General features: G+C 43.2%; 1 protein-coding gene across 1 annotated transcript; it reads left to right on the forward strand.

Moving 5' to 3' along the window:
- Positions 1 to 1,165: 1,165 nt before the first annotated feature.
- On the forward strand, positions 1,166 to 16,071 carry LOC134677349 (filaggrin-like). The gene is made up of 3 exons (XM_063535784.1): positions 1,166 to 1,195; positions 3,107 to 3,134; positions 5,129 to 16,071. Exons 1-3 carry the CDS (start codon positions 1,166 to 1,168, stop codon positions 16,069 to 16,071), a joined length of 11,001 nt encoding a protein of 3,666 aa, XP_063391854.1.
- The last annotated feature ends 1,809 nt before the right edge of the window (positions 16,072 to 17,880 follow it).

Genomic DNA, 17,880 nt, shown 5'->3' on the forward strand with positions numbered 1-17,880 from the left:
CATATGTATGGACTGACGTTTATCTGACATGACGTACCTATACATTTGATGTGCCCCTCCCCCGCAAAAAACGGCAGACTATTTTGTACCGAAAATTTTAGACATGGCGTCTCCGTTGGTTATATCCTCCAAGCAGACAAGTGTCGCAAATATCCATTTTTGAAAACGAATGATATATTTGCGGCACTTGAAACATTCGGTCGTCAGACACCTAAAAACTCGTAAAAGAAATTTCTACCAATAGTCTGGGTGTCTGGCGGCCTACGAGTAGGCGCATTTTTTGCGCAAAAACTCACGACCCAATTTGAACTTTAAGATACGCCAGTCATTAGATCGAGAAACGATATGGATTAGATATGTCAGTGTCAGATGTGATGTTTCTTCTAACAAAAACGTCCCTTTTGAGACTGACATATCTAATCCATATCGTTTCTCGATCTATTAACTGACGTATCTCAAAGTTCGAATCGGGCAGTCAGCCTAATGAGAGCGCTGGTGGCCTAGCGGTAAGAGCGTGCGACTTGCAATCCGGAGGTCGCGGGTTCAAACCCCGGCTCGTACCAATGAGTTTTTCGGAACTTATGTACGAAATATCATTTGATATTTACCAGTCGCTTTTCGGTGAAGGAAAACATCGTGAGGAAACCTGCATACATCTGCGAAGAAATTCAAAAGGTGTATGTGAAGTCCCCAATCCGCATTGGGCTAGCGTGGGGACTATAGCCCAAGCCCTCTCGCGCTCGAGAGGAGGCCTGTGCCCAGCAGTGGGACGTATATAGGCTGAGATGATGACGAGTCAGCCTAATAGTGTAACATTATACAGAGGGGGAACGCGGCAAGTGTCCTGGGAACAATGCCTCAGGCTAAGTAATTTAGGTTTAGACTTATAAGTAATCACCATTTATTAATTAAATAGATTTATAAAAAGCTATAAAGTCAGACACAATATAAATCATAATTGTTCAGAACAACAACTTACAAAAGAAAATGTGTTTAACAGACATTGCAAAGAAACCTGTTGACTTGGATTGAATTATATTATTTGCTATCATTTATTAGATTTCGTTTTATAGGTACTTATGCTTGTTATTGTCTGTAAATTGCATTGTTATATTTAGTATAAAAAGCTATTGTAAGGGCCACAAGGTGCACTCCAGTCCACAAAATGAAGGCTGAGGTGGCTTTATTGGCTGTGGTAAGTTTTCATTTTACTAATCTATATATTTATAGAATCCCCAATCCACATGGGGTTCGTGGGGACTATAGCCCAAGCCCTCTCGCGCATGAGAGGCCTGTGCCGAGCCCAGCAGTGGGACGTATATAGGCTGAAATTATTATTATGTGTATCTCCGTTTTGAAACTCGGGTATTTCGAGCCTACAACAGTTCGTTTTTATTAGCATTAGAAAGAACTCCACAGAAGCAAGCGTGCAGTTATTATCAGGCTCGTTATTTGTTAAATAATTATTAATTATCTAATGTAGCATGGTCAATACATAAAGTGCCGCTAAAAGTGCCGGATTTGGAACCATAAGCTTACTTCTGCGAAGTTCTTTCTAATGCTAATAAAAACCGGGCAAGTGCGAATCGGGCTCGCGCACGAAGGGTTCCGTACCATAATGCAAAAAAAGGAAAAAAAATCGGTTACCCATCCAAGTACTGACCCCGCCCGACGTTGCTTAACTTCGGTCAAAAATCACGTTTGTTGTATGGGAGCCCCACTTAAATCTTTATTTTATTCTGTTTTTAGTAATTTGTTGTTATAGCGGCAACAGAAATACATCATCTGTGAAAATTTCAACTCTCTCACGGTTCGTGAGATACAGCCTGGTGACAGACGGACGGACGGACGGACAGCGGAGTCTTAGTATAATAGGTTCCCGTTTTACCCTTTGGGTACGGAACCCTAAAATCGGACTATAATTACACACATTTTTTTGCCGAATTTGTCCAAAAGTCATAATTAATCATCATTTTCAGGAATTAAGTAATTTCCAGCAAGCTGGATAACATCAACCTACCTTCATTTGGTTCTAAATTCGTGTAATGCGAGTTAGCTCGATTCTAGGTGTGGAAAAATATTTGATTTTAGTTAGTTAGTTATTAATTTCGTTTAGTTGTACCCCTGTATATATATTGTATGTAAATAAATGATTTAATTTGATTTTTCAGTTTTTTGCTTGTAGTTCGAAAACGGTATGTCCGTCGGAAAAAGTGCTCTAATCATGATAAAATTGACTTAGAACCTAAACTTAAAAAAATATTAACCTCAAACGTCGCAGACGCTTAACTCAAAAAAAACCGGCCAAGTGCGAGTCGGACTCGCGTTCCAAGGGTTCCGTACATTACTAAATTTTTAACAATATATTTTTTATATATATGTGAAACGCGAGTAATTGCCTTTAAAAAACCCGTAGGGGTCGGATCAAAAACTAAGTAATTGGTCCGACTCACGCTTGACTACATATTTCTAATAGGTTTTCCTGTCATCTATAGGTAAAGACCTATTGTATGTATTTTTTTCAAAATTTTAGACCCAGTAGTTTCGGAGATAGAGGGGGGGGGGAATGGTCATTTTTTGCCTATTTTCTTGAATTACTTCTAAACTGTTTATTCTAAAAAAAAATATGTTTGAGATTCTCACATTGAGCTCTTTCATTTGATATGTAACACGATATAGTTTGAAAAACTTAATTTTTTGATTTTCTCATTTACCCCCCAAAAGTGGCCCCCATGTTTAAAATTCACTTATTTACGTTACATGTCCGTCTTTGGGTCACAAACTTACATATGTGTACCAAATTTCAACTTAATTGGTTCAGTAGTTTCGGAGAAAATAGGCTGTGACAGACGGACAGACCGACAGACGCACGAGTGATCCTATAAGGGTTCCGTTTTTTTCCTTTTGAGGTACCTACGGAACCCTAAAAAATCCCGAAATACTGTCTAATTTTCAATTATTATAAAGTACCTATCTCGTTACCTACCCCGCAGATCACAGCATAAAATAATTATAATATGAATAAATATAAACTGTCAAAACTAAATCTAATAAAATAAAGAAACATAAATAAACTTATAATTAAATAAAAAAGTTTTTTTTTCAGGTTTTCGTGGCTGTTGGTGCATTTCCAAGTAAGTGTTTATTTCACCGAGATAACCAATTAAAAACATTCTAAAAACCTTCATAAGAAAATTTAATTCTTATGCATGTTTCTTACTTGCATGCAATCTACGTTACATTGCGGACTACTAAGGTAAACTGCATTCAAAAGTTTTATCATATACCGTAATGTAATGATAATTGCAAATTGCAATATTTCAGCTCAATCGAAATTCGCGAAGTGGGTTGACCTAATTTCAACACGTATTACAATACAATAAGCAATTTATTTATAGGTTATTTTAGTTTAGTAGTTATTTTAGTTGTAGATTTATTGTAGTTTTTAATTTTAGTTTATAATTACAAATAAATGCCCTTACTGGGTTCGAATCGCAGTAAGGGCATTTATTTGTATGATGATACAGATATTTGTTCCTGAGTCATGGGTGTTTTCTATGTATTTAAGTATTTGTGTATTATATGTATCGTTGTCTGAGTACCCACAACACAAGCCTTCTTGAGCTTACCGTGGGACTTAGTCAATCTGTGTAAGAATGTCCTATAATATTTATTTATTTATTTATTTATAATTGTTTTTTTTTGTTTATATTACAGCTGTTAGAGAATTAACCCAAACATAATTAACCTAAACGAGATTTACGACAGTAAACATACAATAATATATCAAATGTATCAAATACACACACATACACACACACACAAACACACACACACACACACACACACACACACACACACACACACACACACACACACACACACACACATACACTCATTCATTCATTCATAGTTATATCCTCATCATAAACTTAGTAGTTAATTTAGAATACTAAATAATAGCATAAAATCCTAAAACAATCTTTAAAAATAAAATAAAATAGAATATATTAGTTATAAGTAGTTTATAAATAAAATAAAAATAAGTTACTTGCTTATGTATAAGATTTCCTATAAGTAATAACAAGACTGTTTAGTTATGGAGGAGCGGGGCACCCTGATACAGGTTCACTCACCTAAAAGGAAGTCCCAACCACTGATGGCAATTTGTAAAAGCTTAATAAGGAAATAAATAATTTTTCATTTTCATTTTCATTTTCATTTCATTTTCAAATATATTCCCAATAAGCAATTGTTAATAAACAAAATTTTCTCGAACTTCCTAAGTTAATTAACAATTATTGCTAACTTGTTGAAATAATAACTAAGATAAATTTCTACAAATCTACAAGTAGTACATTTGTTGACATATTTTAAATACACCATATGTTTTTTTTTTAATTTTCAATGATTATTTAATACTTTTAAAACTTTATTACAAGCTTTTATTAATTTATTAGTGCATACGAACATAATATACATACTTAAAAAAACATAATTAAATAACTAACCTACAAAACTTAAACTAAATCTAAAAAATAAAATTATATTTCATATTACGTAATCGCTTTATCGTGCCGCGCGCTTTTCCCGAAAATTAGGCGTGGAGGGCTGTGCTGAGCGTTGAATAAAAAAATATAAATAATCGAGATACAGTTCTGCAAGGAATGTTTTATTGGAAATATCATCCTCTTTTGTAATATTAATTCTGTTGTATTAAATATTAATATTTTGAGATATTAGGAAAATAAAAAATATGTACTTTCAAAAAAGATCTAAAGACTTTTGATATTTTTAGTGTGCTACATAATACACGCTTCGAACACATCTTTCTAGGCATCATGACGAATCTAATGAGATATCACACGTATTTTTAAAAGTAGTATGCACCTATCTATATTTTTTTCCGTTTTCAGTTTCTCGAGTAGGTGCACTACATATTTGTGTCGCACTTTAAAAGAGTTTTGAACTCCATTCCCTCAAGTCCAGGCAAATCTAGAGCTTTCGAATGGCAAACGAAAGAGGCTGTCCATTTAAATCTTAACTAAGACCTCAAGGCAGTTTTTGGCTGACTTCTATATTCCTGGAACTCAAAGGGAATTAAATAATGAACAATGAATTTTTGCAGCCTCACCGGTCCTGCCCCCGTTGATCCCGCTCCCCAGACCGAGGTCAACGATCACTCACTCGAGCAGGACCCACGCAGCCAGCTGTCATTTTGCGTCTGCTCAGTCAGACAAAGGCTACTCCTCAATCGGACCAGATGGAACCAGGGTTACATCCAATGAGAAACTTAGTAGTGCTGAAGAGAAAGAAGGCCATCAGTATACCCACGGCGACCACGGGATTTCATCAGACGGCCATGGTGGCCACTCCAGCTGGGGCTTAGACGGAGACCATCGCAGCGAAAGCGAGGGCAAATCTGCAGAGATAGATAAAAAAATTGTCGTAAAAGATAAGAGAGGAACGCGTGTGCAGAAGGAAAGGGGAAGCAGTGCTTCAGATAAATCTGCTTACGACGTCTCTCACAAGCGATACAAGACCGTGGCCGATGGCAAGGGTGGATATAAAAGCGATACAAGCCATGAAAGGCAAGTAGGAAAATCCCAAGGTTCATCCGCAGCCAGTGACAAGGTTTTAAAGATAAGAAAAAACGATGGAACCTGGGTTAGATCCAGTGAAACGGCTAAAAGTGCTGCAAAGAAGGACAGCCATCAGTATACCCACGGCGACCACGGGATTTCATCAGACAGCCATGGTGGCCACTCCAGCTGGGGCTTAGAAGGAGACCATCGTAGCAAAAGCGAGGGCAAATCTGCAGAGTTTGATAAAAAAATAGTCGTAAAAGATAAGAGAGGAACGCGTGTGCAGAAGGAAAGGGGAAGCAGTGCTTCAGATAAATCTGCTTACGACGTCGCTCACAAGCGATACAAGACCGTGGCCGATGGCAAGGGTGGATATAAAAGCGATACAAGCCATGAAAGGAAAGTAGGAAAATCCCAAGGTTCATCCGCAGCCAGTGACAAGGTTTTAAAGATAACAAAAAACGATGGAACCTGGGTTAGATCCAGTGAAGCGGCTAAAAGTGCTGCAAGGAAGGACAGCCATCAGTATACCCACGGTGACCACGGGATTTCATCAGACAGCCATGGTGGCCACTCCAGCTGGGGATTAGAAGGAGACCATCGCAGCGAAAGCGAGGGCAAATCTGCAGAGTTTGATAAAAAATCAGTCGTAAAAGATAAGAGAGGAACGCGTGTGCAGAAGGAAAGAGGAAGCAGTGCTTCAGATAAATCTGCTTACGACGTCGCTCACAAGCGATACAAGACCGTGGCCGATGGCAAGGGTGGATATAAAAGCGATACAAGCCATGAAAGGAAAGTAGGAAAATCCCAAGGTTCATCCGCAGCCAGTGACAAGGTTTTAAAGATAACAAAAAACGATGGAACCTGGGTTAGATCCAGTGAAGCGGCTAAAAGTGCTGCAAGGAAGGACAGCCATCAGTATACCCACGGTGACCACGGGATTTCATCAGACAGCCATGGTGGCCACTCCAGCTGGGGATTAGAAGGAGACCATCGCAGCGAAAGCGAGGGCAAATCTGCAGAGTTTGATAAAAAATCAGTCGTAAAAGATAAGAGAGGAACGCGTGTGCAGAAGGAAAGAGGAAGCAGTGCTTCAGATAAATCTGCTTACGACGTCGCTCACAAGCGATACAAGACCGTGGCCGATGGCAAGGGTGGATATAAAAGCGATACAAGCCATGAAAGGCATGTAGGGAAATCCACAGGTTCATCCGCAGCCAGTGACAAGGTTTTAAAGATAACAAAAAACGATGGAACCTGGGTTAGATCCAGTGAAGCGGCTAAAAGTGCTGCAAGGAAGGACAGCCATCAGTATACCCACGGTGACCACGGGATTTCATCAGACAGCCATGGTGGCCACTCCAGCTGGGGCTTAGAAGGAGACCATCGTAGCAAAAGCGAGGGCAAATCTGCAGAGTTTGATAAAAAATCAGTCGTAAAAGATAAGAGAGGAACGCGTGTGCAGAAGGAAAGAGGAAGCAGTGCTTCAGATAAATCTGCTTACGACGTCGCTCACAAGCGATACAAGACCGTGGCCGATGGCAAGGGTGGATATAAAAGCGATACAAGCCATGAAAGGCATGTAGGGAAATCCACAGGTTCATCCGCAGCCAGTGACAAGGTTTTAAAGATAACAAAAAACGATGGAACCTGGGTTAGATCCAGTGAAGCGGCTAAAAGTGCTGCAAGGAAGGACAGCCATCAGTATACCCACGGTGACCACGGGATTTCATCAGACAGCCATGGTGGCCACTCCAGCTGGGGCTTAGAAGGAGACCATCGTAGCAAAAGCGAGGGCAAATCTGCAGAGTTTGATAAAAAATCAGTCGTAAAAGATAAGAGAGGAACGCGTGTGCAGAAGGAAAGAGGAAGCAGTGCTTCAGATAAATCTGCTTACGACGTCGCTCACAAGCGATACAAGACCGTGGCCGATGGCAAGGGTGGATATAAAAGCGATACAAGCCATGAAAGGAAAGTAGGAAAATCCCAAGGTTCATCCGCAGCCAGTGACAAGGTTTTAAAGATAACAAAAAACGATGGAACCTGGGTTAGATCCAGTGAAGCGGCTAAAAGTGCTGCAAGGAAGGACAGCCATCAGTATACCCACGGTGACCACGGGATTTCATCAGACAGCCATGGTGGCCACTCCAGCTGGGGATTAGAAGGAGACCATCGCAGCGAAAGCGAGGGCAAATCTGCAGAGTTTGATAAAAAATCAGTCGTAAAAGATAAGAGAGGAACGCGTGTGCAGAAGGAAAGAGGAAGCAGTGCTTCAGATAAATCTGCTTACGACGTCGCTCACAAGCGATACAAGACCGTGGCCGATGGCAAGGGTGGATATAAAAGCGATACAAGCCATGAAAGGAAAGTAGGAAAATCCCAAGGTTCATCCGCAGCCAGTGACAAGGTTTTAAAGATAACAAAAAACGATGGAACCTGGGTTAGATCCAGTGAAGCGGCTAAAAGTGCTGCAAGGAAGGACAGCCATCAGTATACCCACGGTGACCACGGGATTTCATCAGACAGCCATGGTGGCCACTCCAGCTGGGGATTAGAAGGAGACCATCGCAGCGAAAGCGAGGGCAAATCTGCAGAGTTTGATAAAAAATCAGTCGTAAAAGATAAGAGAGGAGCGCGTGTGCAGAAGGAAAGAGGAAGCAGTGCTTCAGATAAATCTGCTTACGACGTCGCTCACAAGCGATACAAGACCGTGGCCGATGGCAAGGGTGGATATAAAAGCGATACAAGCCATGAAAGGCATGTAGGGAAATCCACAGGTTCATCCGCAGCCAGTGACAAGGTTTTAAAGATAACAAAAAACGATGGAACCTGGGTTAGATCCAGTGAAGCGGCTAAAAGTGCTGCAAGGAAGGACAGCCATCAGTATACCCACGGTGACCACGGGATTTCATCAGACAGCCATGGTGGCCACTCCAGCTGGGGCTTAGAAGGAGACCATCGTAGCAAAAGCGAGGGCAAATCTGCAGAGTTTGATAAAAAAATAGTCGTAAAAGATAAGAGAGGAAGGCGTGTGCAGAAGGAAAGGGGAAGCAGTGCTTCAGATAAATCTGCTTACGACGTCGCTCACAAGCGATACAAGACCGTGGCCGATGGCAAGGGTGGATATAAAAGCGATACAAGCCATGAAAGGCAAGTAGGAAAATCCCAAGGTTCATCCGCAGCCAGTGACAAGGTTTTAAAGATAAGAAAAAACGATGGAACCTGGGTTAGATCCAGTGAAACGGCTAAAAGTGCTGCAAAGAAGGACAGCCATCAGTATACCCACGGCGACCACGGGATTTCATCAGACAGCCATGGTGGCCACTCCAGCTGGGGCTTAGAAGGAGACCATCGTAGCAAAAGCGAGGGCAAATCTGCAGAGTTTGATAAAAAAATAGTCGTAAAAGATAAGAGAGGAACGCGTGTGCAGAAGGAAAGGGGAAGCAGTGCTTCAGATAAATCTGCTTACGACGTCGCTCACAAGCGATACAAGACCGTGGCCGATGGCAAGGGTGGATATAAAAGCGATACAAGCCATGAAAGGAAAGTAGGAAAATCCCAAGGTTCATCCGCAGCCAGTGACAAGGTTTTAAAGATAACAAAAAACGATGGAACCTGGGTTAGATCCAGTGAAGCGGCTAAAAGTGCTGCAAGGAAGGACAGCCATCAGTATACCCACGGTGACCACGGGATTTCATCAGACAGCCATGGTGGCCACTCCAGCTGGGGATTAGAAGGAGACCATCGCAGCGAAAGCGAGGGCAAATCTGCAGAGTTTGATAAAAAATCAGTCGTAAAAGATAAGAGAGGAACGCGTGTGCAGAAGGAAAGAGGAAGCAGTGCTTCAGATAAATCTGCTTACGACGTCGCTCACAAGCGATACAAGACCGTGGCCGATGGCAAGGGTGGATATAAAAGCGATACAAGCCATGAAAGGAAAGTAGGAAAATCCCAAGGTTCATCCGCAGCCAGTGACAAGGTTTTAAAGATAACAAAAAACGATGGAACCTGGGTTAGATCCAGTGAAGCGGCTAAAAGTGCTGCAAGGAAGGACAGCCATCAGTATACCCACGGTGACCACGGGATTTCATCAGACAGCCATGGTGGCCACTCCAGCTGGGGATTAGAAGGAGACCATCGCAGCGAAAGCGAGGGCAAATCTGCAGAGTTTGATAAAAAATCAGTCGTAAAAGATAAGAGAGGAACGCGTGTGCAGAAGGAAAGAGGAAGCAGTGCTTCAGATAAATCTGCTTACGACGTCGCTCACAAGCGATACAAGACCGTGGCCGATGGCAAGGGTGGATATAAAAGCGATACAAGCCATGAAAGGCATGTAGGGAAATCCACAGGTTCATCCGCAGCCAGTGACAAGGTTTTAAAGATAACAAAAAACGATGGAACCTGGGTTAGATCCAGTGAAGCGGCTAAAAGTGCTGCAAGGAAGGACAGCCATCAGTATACCCACGGTGACCACGGGATTTCATCAGACAGCCATGGTGGCCACTCCAGCTGGGGCTTAGAAGGAGACCATCGTAGCAAAAGCGAGGGCAAATCTGCAGAGTTTGATAAAAAATCAGTCGTAAAAGATAAGAGAGGAACGCGTGTGCAGAAGGAAAGAGGAAGCAGTGCTTCAGATAAATCTGCTTACGACGTCGCTCACAAGCGATACAAGACCGTGGCCGATGGCAAGGGTGGATATAAAAGCGATACAAGCCATGAAAGGCATGTAGGGAAATCCACAGGTTCATCCGCAGCCAGTGACAAGGTTTTAAAGATAACAAAAAACGATGGAACCTGGGTTAGATCCAGTGAAGCGGCTAAAAGTGCTGCAAGGAAGGACAGCCATCAGTATACCCACGGTGACCACGGGATTTCATCAGACAGCCATGGTGGCCACTCCAGCTGGGGCTTAGAAGGAGACCATCGTAGCAAAAGCGAGGGCAAATCTGCAGAGTTTGATAAAAAATCAGTCGTAAAAGATAAGAGAGGAACGCGTGTGCAGAAGGAAAGAGGAAGCAGTGCTTCAGATAAATCTGCTTACGACGTCGCTCACAAGCGATACAAGACCGTGGCCGATGGCAAGGGTGGATATAAAAGCGATACAAGCCATGAAAGGAAAGTAGGAAAATCCCAAGGTTCATCCGCAGCCAGTGACAAGGTTTTAAAGATAACAAAAAACGATGGAACCTGGGTTAGATCCAGTGAAGCGGCTAAAAGTGCTGCAAGGAAGGACAGCCATCAGTATACCCACGGTGACCACGGGATTTCATCAGACAGCCATGGTGGCCACTCCAGCTGGGGATTAGAAGGAGACCATCGCAGCGAAAGCGAGGGCAAATCTGCAGAGTTTGATAAAAAATCAGTCGTAAAAGATAAGAGAGGAACGCGTGTGCAGAAGGAAAGAGGAAGCAGTGCTTCAGATAAATCTGCTTACGACGTCGCTCACAAGCGATACAAGACCGTGGCCGATGGCAAGGGTGGATATAAAAGCGATACAAGCCATGAAAGGAAAGTAGGAAAATCCCAAGGTTCATCCGCAGCCAGTGACAAGGTTTTAAAGATAACAAAAAACGATGGAACCTGGGTTAGATCCAGTGAAGCGGCTAAAAGTGCTGCAAGGAAGGACAGCCATCAGTATACCCACGGTGACCACGGGATTTCATCAGACAGCCATGGTGGCCACTCCAGCTGGGGATTAGAAGGAGACCATCGCAGCGAAAGCGAGGGCAAATCTGCAGAGTTTGATAAAAAATCAGTCGTAAAAGATAAGAGAGGAGCGCGTGTGCAGAAGGAAAGAGGAAGCAGTGCTTCAGATAAATCTGCTTACGACGTCGCTCACAAGCGATACAAGACCGTGGCCGATGGCAAGGGTGGATATAAAAGCGATACAAGCCATGAAAGGCATGTAGGGAAATCCACAGGTTCATCCGCAGCCAGTGACAAGGTTTTAAAGATAACAAAAAACGATGGAACCTGGGTTAGATCCAGTGAAGCGGCTAAAAGTGCTGCAAGGAAGGACAGCCATCAGTATACCCACGGTGACCACGGGATTTCATCAGACAGCCATGGTGGCCACTCCAGCTGGGGCTTAGAAGGAGACCATCGTAGCAAAAGCGAGGGCAAATCTGCAGAGTTTGATAAAAAAATAGTCGTAAAAGATAAGAGAGGAAGGCGTGTGCAGAAGGAAAGGGGAAGCAGTGCTTCAGATAAATCTGCTTACGACGTCGCTCACAAGCGATACAAGACCGTGGCCGATGGCAAGGGTGGATATAAAAGCGATACAAGCCATGAAAGGAAAGTAGGAAAATCCCAAGGTTCATCCGCAGCCAGTGACAAGGTTTTAAAGATAACAAAAAACGATGGAACCTGGGTTAGATCCAGTGAAGCGGCTAAAAGTGCTGCAAGGAAGGACAGCCATCAGTATACCCACGGTGACCACGGGATTTCATCAGACAGCCATGGTGGCCACTCCAGCTGGGGCTTAGAAGGAGACCATCGCAGCGAAAGCGAGGGCAAATCTGCAGAGATAGATAAAAAATCAGTCGTAAAAGATAAGAGAGGAACGCGTGTGCAGAAGGAAAGAGGAAGCAGTGCTTCAGATAAATCTGCTTACGACGTCGCTCACAAGCGATACAAGACCGTGGCCGATGGCAAGGGCGGATATAAAAGCGATACAAGCCATGAAAGGCATGTAGGAAAAACAGAAGGATCATCCGCAGCCAGTGACATGGTTTTGAAAATAACAAAAAACGATGGAACCTGGGTTAGATCCAGTGAAGCGGCTAAAAGTGCTGCAAGGAAGGACAGCCATCAGTATACCCACGGTGACCACGGGATTTCATCAGACAGCCATGGTGGCCACTCCAGCTGGGGCTTAGAAGGAGACCATCGTAGCAAAAGCGAGGGCAAATCTGCAGAGTTTGATAAAAAATCAGTCGTAAAAGATAAGAGAGGAACGCGTGTGCAGAAGGAAAGAGGAAGCAGTGCTTCAGATAAATCTGCTTACGACGTCGCTCACAAGCGATACAAGACCGTGGCCGATGGCAAGGGTGGATATAAAAGCGATACAAGCCATGAAAGGCATGTAGGGAAATCCACAGGTTCATCCGCAGCCAGTGACAAGGTTTTAAAGATAACAAAAAACGATGGAACCTGGGTTAGATCCAGTGAAGCGGCTAAAAGTGCTGCAAGGAAGGACAGCCATCAGTATACCCACGGTGACCACGGGATTTCATCAGACAGCCATGGTGGCCACTCCAGCTGGGGCTTAGAAGGAGACCATCGTAGCAAAAGCGAGGGCAAATCTGCAGAGTTTGATAAAAAAATAGTCGTAAAAGATAAGAGAGGAACGCGTGTGCAGAAGGAAAGGGGAAGCAGTGCTTCAGATAAATCTGCTTACGACGTCGCTCACAAGCGATACAAGACCGTGGCCGATGGCAAGGGTGGATATAAAAGCGATACAAGCCATGAAAGGAAAGTAGGAAAATCCCAAGTTTCATCCGCAGCCAGTGACAAGGTTTTAAAGATAACAAAAAACGATGGAACCTGGGTTAGATCCAGTGAAGCGGCTAAAAGTGCTGCAAGGAAGGACAGCCATCAGTATACCCACGGTGACCACGGGATTTCATCAGACAGCCATGGTGGCCACTCCAGCTGGGGCTTAGAAGGAGACCATCGTAGCAAAAGCGAGGGCAAATCTGCAGAGTTTGATAAAAAAATAGTCGTAAAAGATAAGAGAGGAACGCGTGTGCAGAAGGAAAGGGGAAGCAGTGCTTCAGATAAATCTGCTTACGACGTCGCTCACAAGCGATACAAGACCGTGGCCGATGGCAAGGGTGGATATAAAAGCGATACAAGCCATGAAAGGCAAGTAGGAAAATCCCAAGGTTCATCCGCAGCCAGTGACAAGGTTTTAAAGATAACAAAAAACGATGGAACCTGGGTTAGATCCAGTGAAGCGGCTAAAAGTGCTGCAAGGAAGGACAGCCATCAGTATACCCACGGTGACCACGGGATTTCATCAGACGGCCATGGTGGCCACTCCAGCTGGGGCTTAGAAGGAGACCATCGCAGCGAAAGCGAGGGCAAATCTGCAGAGATAGATACAAAATCAGTCGTAAAAGATAAGAGCGGAACGCGTGTGCAGAAGGAACACGGAAGCAGTGCTTCAGATAAATCTGCTTACGAAGACGTTCACAAGGGATACAAGACCGTGGTCGACGGTAAGGGTGGATACGAAAGCGATAGACACGTTGATAAGCAAGTAGGAAATTCCCAAGGTGTATCCGCATATATTGACAAGGTTGTAAAGATAGTAAATAAGCACAATTCCTCGATCAGAGCCAAAGAGCAAGCCGCGAGTGCCTCACGGGATAATAGCAGTGAGAAATCACATTCGCAACAGAAAACTAAACTTAATGCTGATGGCTATGAATCTTCCAACACCTACTCTAAAGATTTGGCATCTGACCGTGCAGCGTCAAACTCCCATAAGAAAGAATATCAATTAGTAGGAAATAAAAGAGAATCAGTTACAATATCAGATGAGGGAGCAGCAGCGTCCAAAGAAACTCGAAATTCTGGTGATTACATTAACCAAAACACCTACTCAAATAAATATGGATCTGGAACCTATAATTCTAAAGGCACACATGCTTCTATTGATAAACAGGCATCAGACTCCCATGACAAGAAATATAAATCTGTAGGGAGAAAGGGAGAATCGGTCACAACAGTAGACCAGCGAGCCAGCGCGTCACGAGAAAATCAATATTCGGGTACTCATAATGACCAGGGTACTAGCTCAGGCAAGGACGGGTCCCACAATAGTTGGGGCTCCAGAGGAAAGAATGCTGGCATATCTAAACAGGCTTCCGACTCTCACAACCAAGAGTACCAATCAGTGGGGGAAAACGGCGAATCCGTCAAATCAGTAGATACGGGGGAACGGGCGTCGACAGAAAACCGCAATTCTGGTAACTACAATAACAACAACAAGTACGATGCTCCAAATGGGTCTGGTACCTCTAGTAATGAAGGCAACTACGCTTCAGCAGATAAACAAGCATCAGATTCCCATAACCGGGAATATCAATCGGTAGGAAAATCGGGAGAATTAGTCAGAAGTACGGACCAGAGAGCGGGCGCGTCCAAAGAAACTCGAAATTCTGGTGATTACGTTAACCAAAACACCTACTCAAATAAATATGGATCTGGAACCTATAATTCTAAAGGCACACATGCTTCTGTTGATAAACAGGCATCAGACTCCCATGACAAGAAATATAAATCTGTAGGGAGAAAGGGAGAATCGGTCACAACAGTAGACCAGCGAGCCAGCGCGTCACGAGAAAATCAATATTCGGGTACTCATAATGACCAGGGTACTAGCTCAGGCAAGGACGGGTCCCACAATCGTTGGGGCTCCAGAGGAAAGAATGCTGGCATATCTAAACAGGCTTCCGACTCTCATAACCAAGAGTACCAATCAGTGGGGGAAAACGGGGAATCCGTCAAATCATTAGATAGAAGAGCACGGGCGTCGACAGAAAACCGCAATTCTGGTAACTATAATAACAATAACAAGTACGATGGTCCAAATGGGTCTGGTACCTCCAGTAATGAAGGCAACTACGCTTCAGCAGATAAACAGGCATCAGATTTCCATAACCGGGAATATCAATCAGTAGGAAAATCGGGAGAATCAGTCAGAAGTACGGACCAGAGAGCGGGCGCGTCCAAAGAAAGCGGGTACTCAGGCACCTACATTGGCCAAAGCGCTTACAAAGGTCCTCAAGGTTCCGGTAAATCTAGTTCTGAAGGCACCAACGCTTCAGCCGATAAACAGGCTTCAAACTCCCACAACAAACATTATGAATCCATAGGGAAAGGTGGGAAATCAGTATTAAGAACAAATGATACCGGATCAGCAGCTTCTAAACAAAGTGGAAACTCAGGTTCCTACCGTAACCAAATGACCAACAATAACAATGATGGTAGCTCAAGTAGCTCGAGATCAACCGGCGACTACGCTTCGGCGAGCGACGCGGCATCGAAGTCACGCGACCAATCATACGAGTCTATCGGAAAAGATGGAAAGTACACTTACATTCGTAACACTGGTGACGCTGCTTCCGAAAGCAGCGGCAGTTCCAGTAACAACAAAAACCAAGGCACTTCAAATAACGCTGACGGTAGCTCAGAATCCTGGAATATAAAAGACAACGCCGCGACGGCTCACAAAGCCGCATCTGACAGCAACAAGTCAGTTTTAATCGAGAAGAACCCGGACGGTTCCTCAAGACTGAAGACTTCAGAAACAGCGAACGCCAGCGTGGATGATGGCAGCTCTTCCGACAACCAGTCAAGCAGGACTTCCGTTGGAGCCGATGGTAGCACGACTAGCGTCAACTCTAAATCTTCAAACGCCAGCAAGACTTCTGCCTCATCTAGTTCTTCTGAAACAGTGGAAGTCATTAATTCCTAGAAATATTAAATTAAAGATTATAGTCTGCACCTACATAGGTATTTAAATAAAAATAATTTGTAAATTTTCGGGTAGTTATAACATTTATTGGTTAACCGACCAATTACAAAACCGCCTGGATCAGTCACTGAACGGCCTAACTTTAACCTACATTATTTGATCGTGTTATATTTTCATCTACCCTCAACTGGCTTAAGGAGCCATTTGAGGGTGGATTTTGTTTACTTTCATTTAGTAAATACCTAAAGATACAGAGTTTAGTTGTTGCGGATCTATATCTGAATCCCTAAAGTCTATTCTCCTATCTTTACATTCCCTAATATTGTTTGACATAATGATCAGTTGTCCTAACACTAAAAACCCTACTTTTGGTTTCCCTAATTATTGATTACTTATCCTAATGTTATTAAGGATATTTTCTTTTTTGCGAGGATCGCAGTTCTAACCCTAACCTAACCTACTTTTGTGGCAGCAAGTTCTAAACCCTAACCATTTTTCATAACCTTACATTCTGGAAAATAATCATTATGACAATTGATTGTTAGGGCATGTGCCCATTAGGACAAACCAGTTAGGGCAAGTGACTTTAGGACAAAGTTCTTAGGGATTCAGAATGACACCCAGTTGTTGCAACATATGTTTAGAGTTTTTTATACTTATATAATTGACTGTTCAAATATAATCCGGTTCACGATCGTCAGAAAACTTCAACGTTAATTTGCTTATGGAAATAAAATTATGTTTTTGACTTTTGTTGTTTTCATAAAACCTTATGGTAGAATCCCCACCCCGTGATGTCATCTTACAAGTCTTAATATATATACACCTTCTTTTAAAAAACTAGCTATTATCAAATTTATGCTTCACGTGCAATAAGGACCTTTTTATCTGATTTTCTGTTGCAATTTCATATGGAACTAGGGTTGCCAACCGTACTATTGTATAATATAGTATTGTACTATATTTCGGCCTTGCGTACTATATATTTTTAGGATACTATATAGTACGCAAAAATACTATATTTCGATGGGTCCTTACGCTGTGCTTTTTTTTTATAAATATGAAATAACAACATAACTCAAAGTTCTTAAACTGAACAAGCGCGAGTGTTGCATGCTTGAACGTGAACCTACATGTCAATGTTACTGTCAAGAGTGATATGTCAAAAGTGACACTGTCAGTGTCTGTTAGATCTGCGCAAGGGGGTGCTACGGGAGGGTGCACGACCATCAAACAAGCGAGCTAGTTTAACACTCATTTATTTTATGCATTACAGAACAAGTTAATACAAACACAGCGCGCACTCACACATGCATAGTGTACATATCTAACATCCCTCCACCTTATAGCTAGGAATATACCTTAGTAGGTACCTACAACTACAATCACCTTAACCTAAACTACAATTACAATGACCTTAACCTAAAACTAGTAATTCACTCGGTATCGTAATTATTAGTGTCCTGCCCTTGCGGGGGAGTGGTGAACTGAGGACTGATCGCATATCTTCGCCTAGCGACGTAATCGGCAGTTGGCGTTGTTGGACCTCCGGCCTGAACCGGGTCTGGGTCTACTGGTCTGGCAGTTACATCCAGTCCCTCTCCCTCTTCTGGCTGTGATGGTGGGTGCTCGCCAGCAGCAGGCGTCGCAGCGCCAAGGCTCGTAGTCGCGGGCGCGGCAGTAGCGGCCTGCGCATTGGCTTCCGACGACGATGACGACGGTATGTCCGGCACGACGTCGGGATCCCACTGCGAGTTGACGCTTTGTATGGGGAATGGATGCGCCCTCAATTGATCGATGTGTCTGGTT

This window comes from Cydia fagiglandana, chromosome 26, assembly GCF_963556715.1.
Source record: "Cydia fagiglandana chromosome 26, ilCydFagi1.1, whole genome shotgun sequence".
NCBI lineage: Eukaryota > Metazoa > Arthropoda > Insecta > Lepidoptera > Tortricidae > Cydia > Cydia fagiglandana.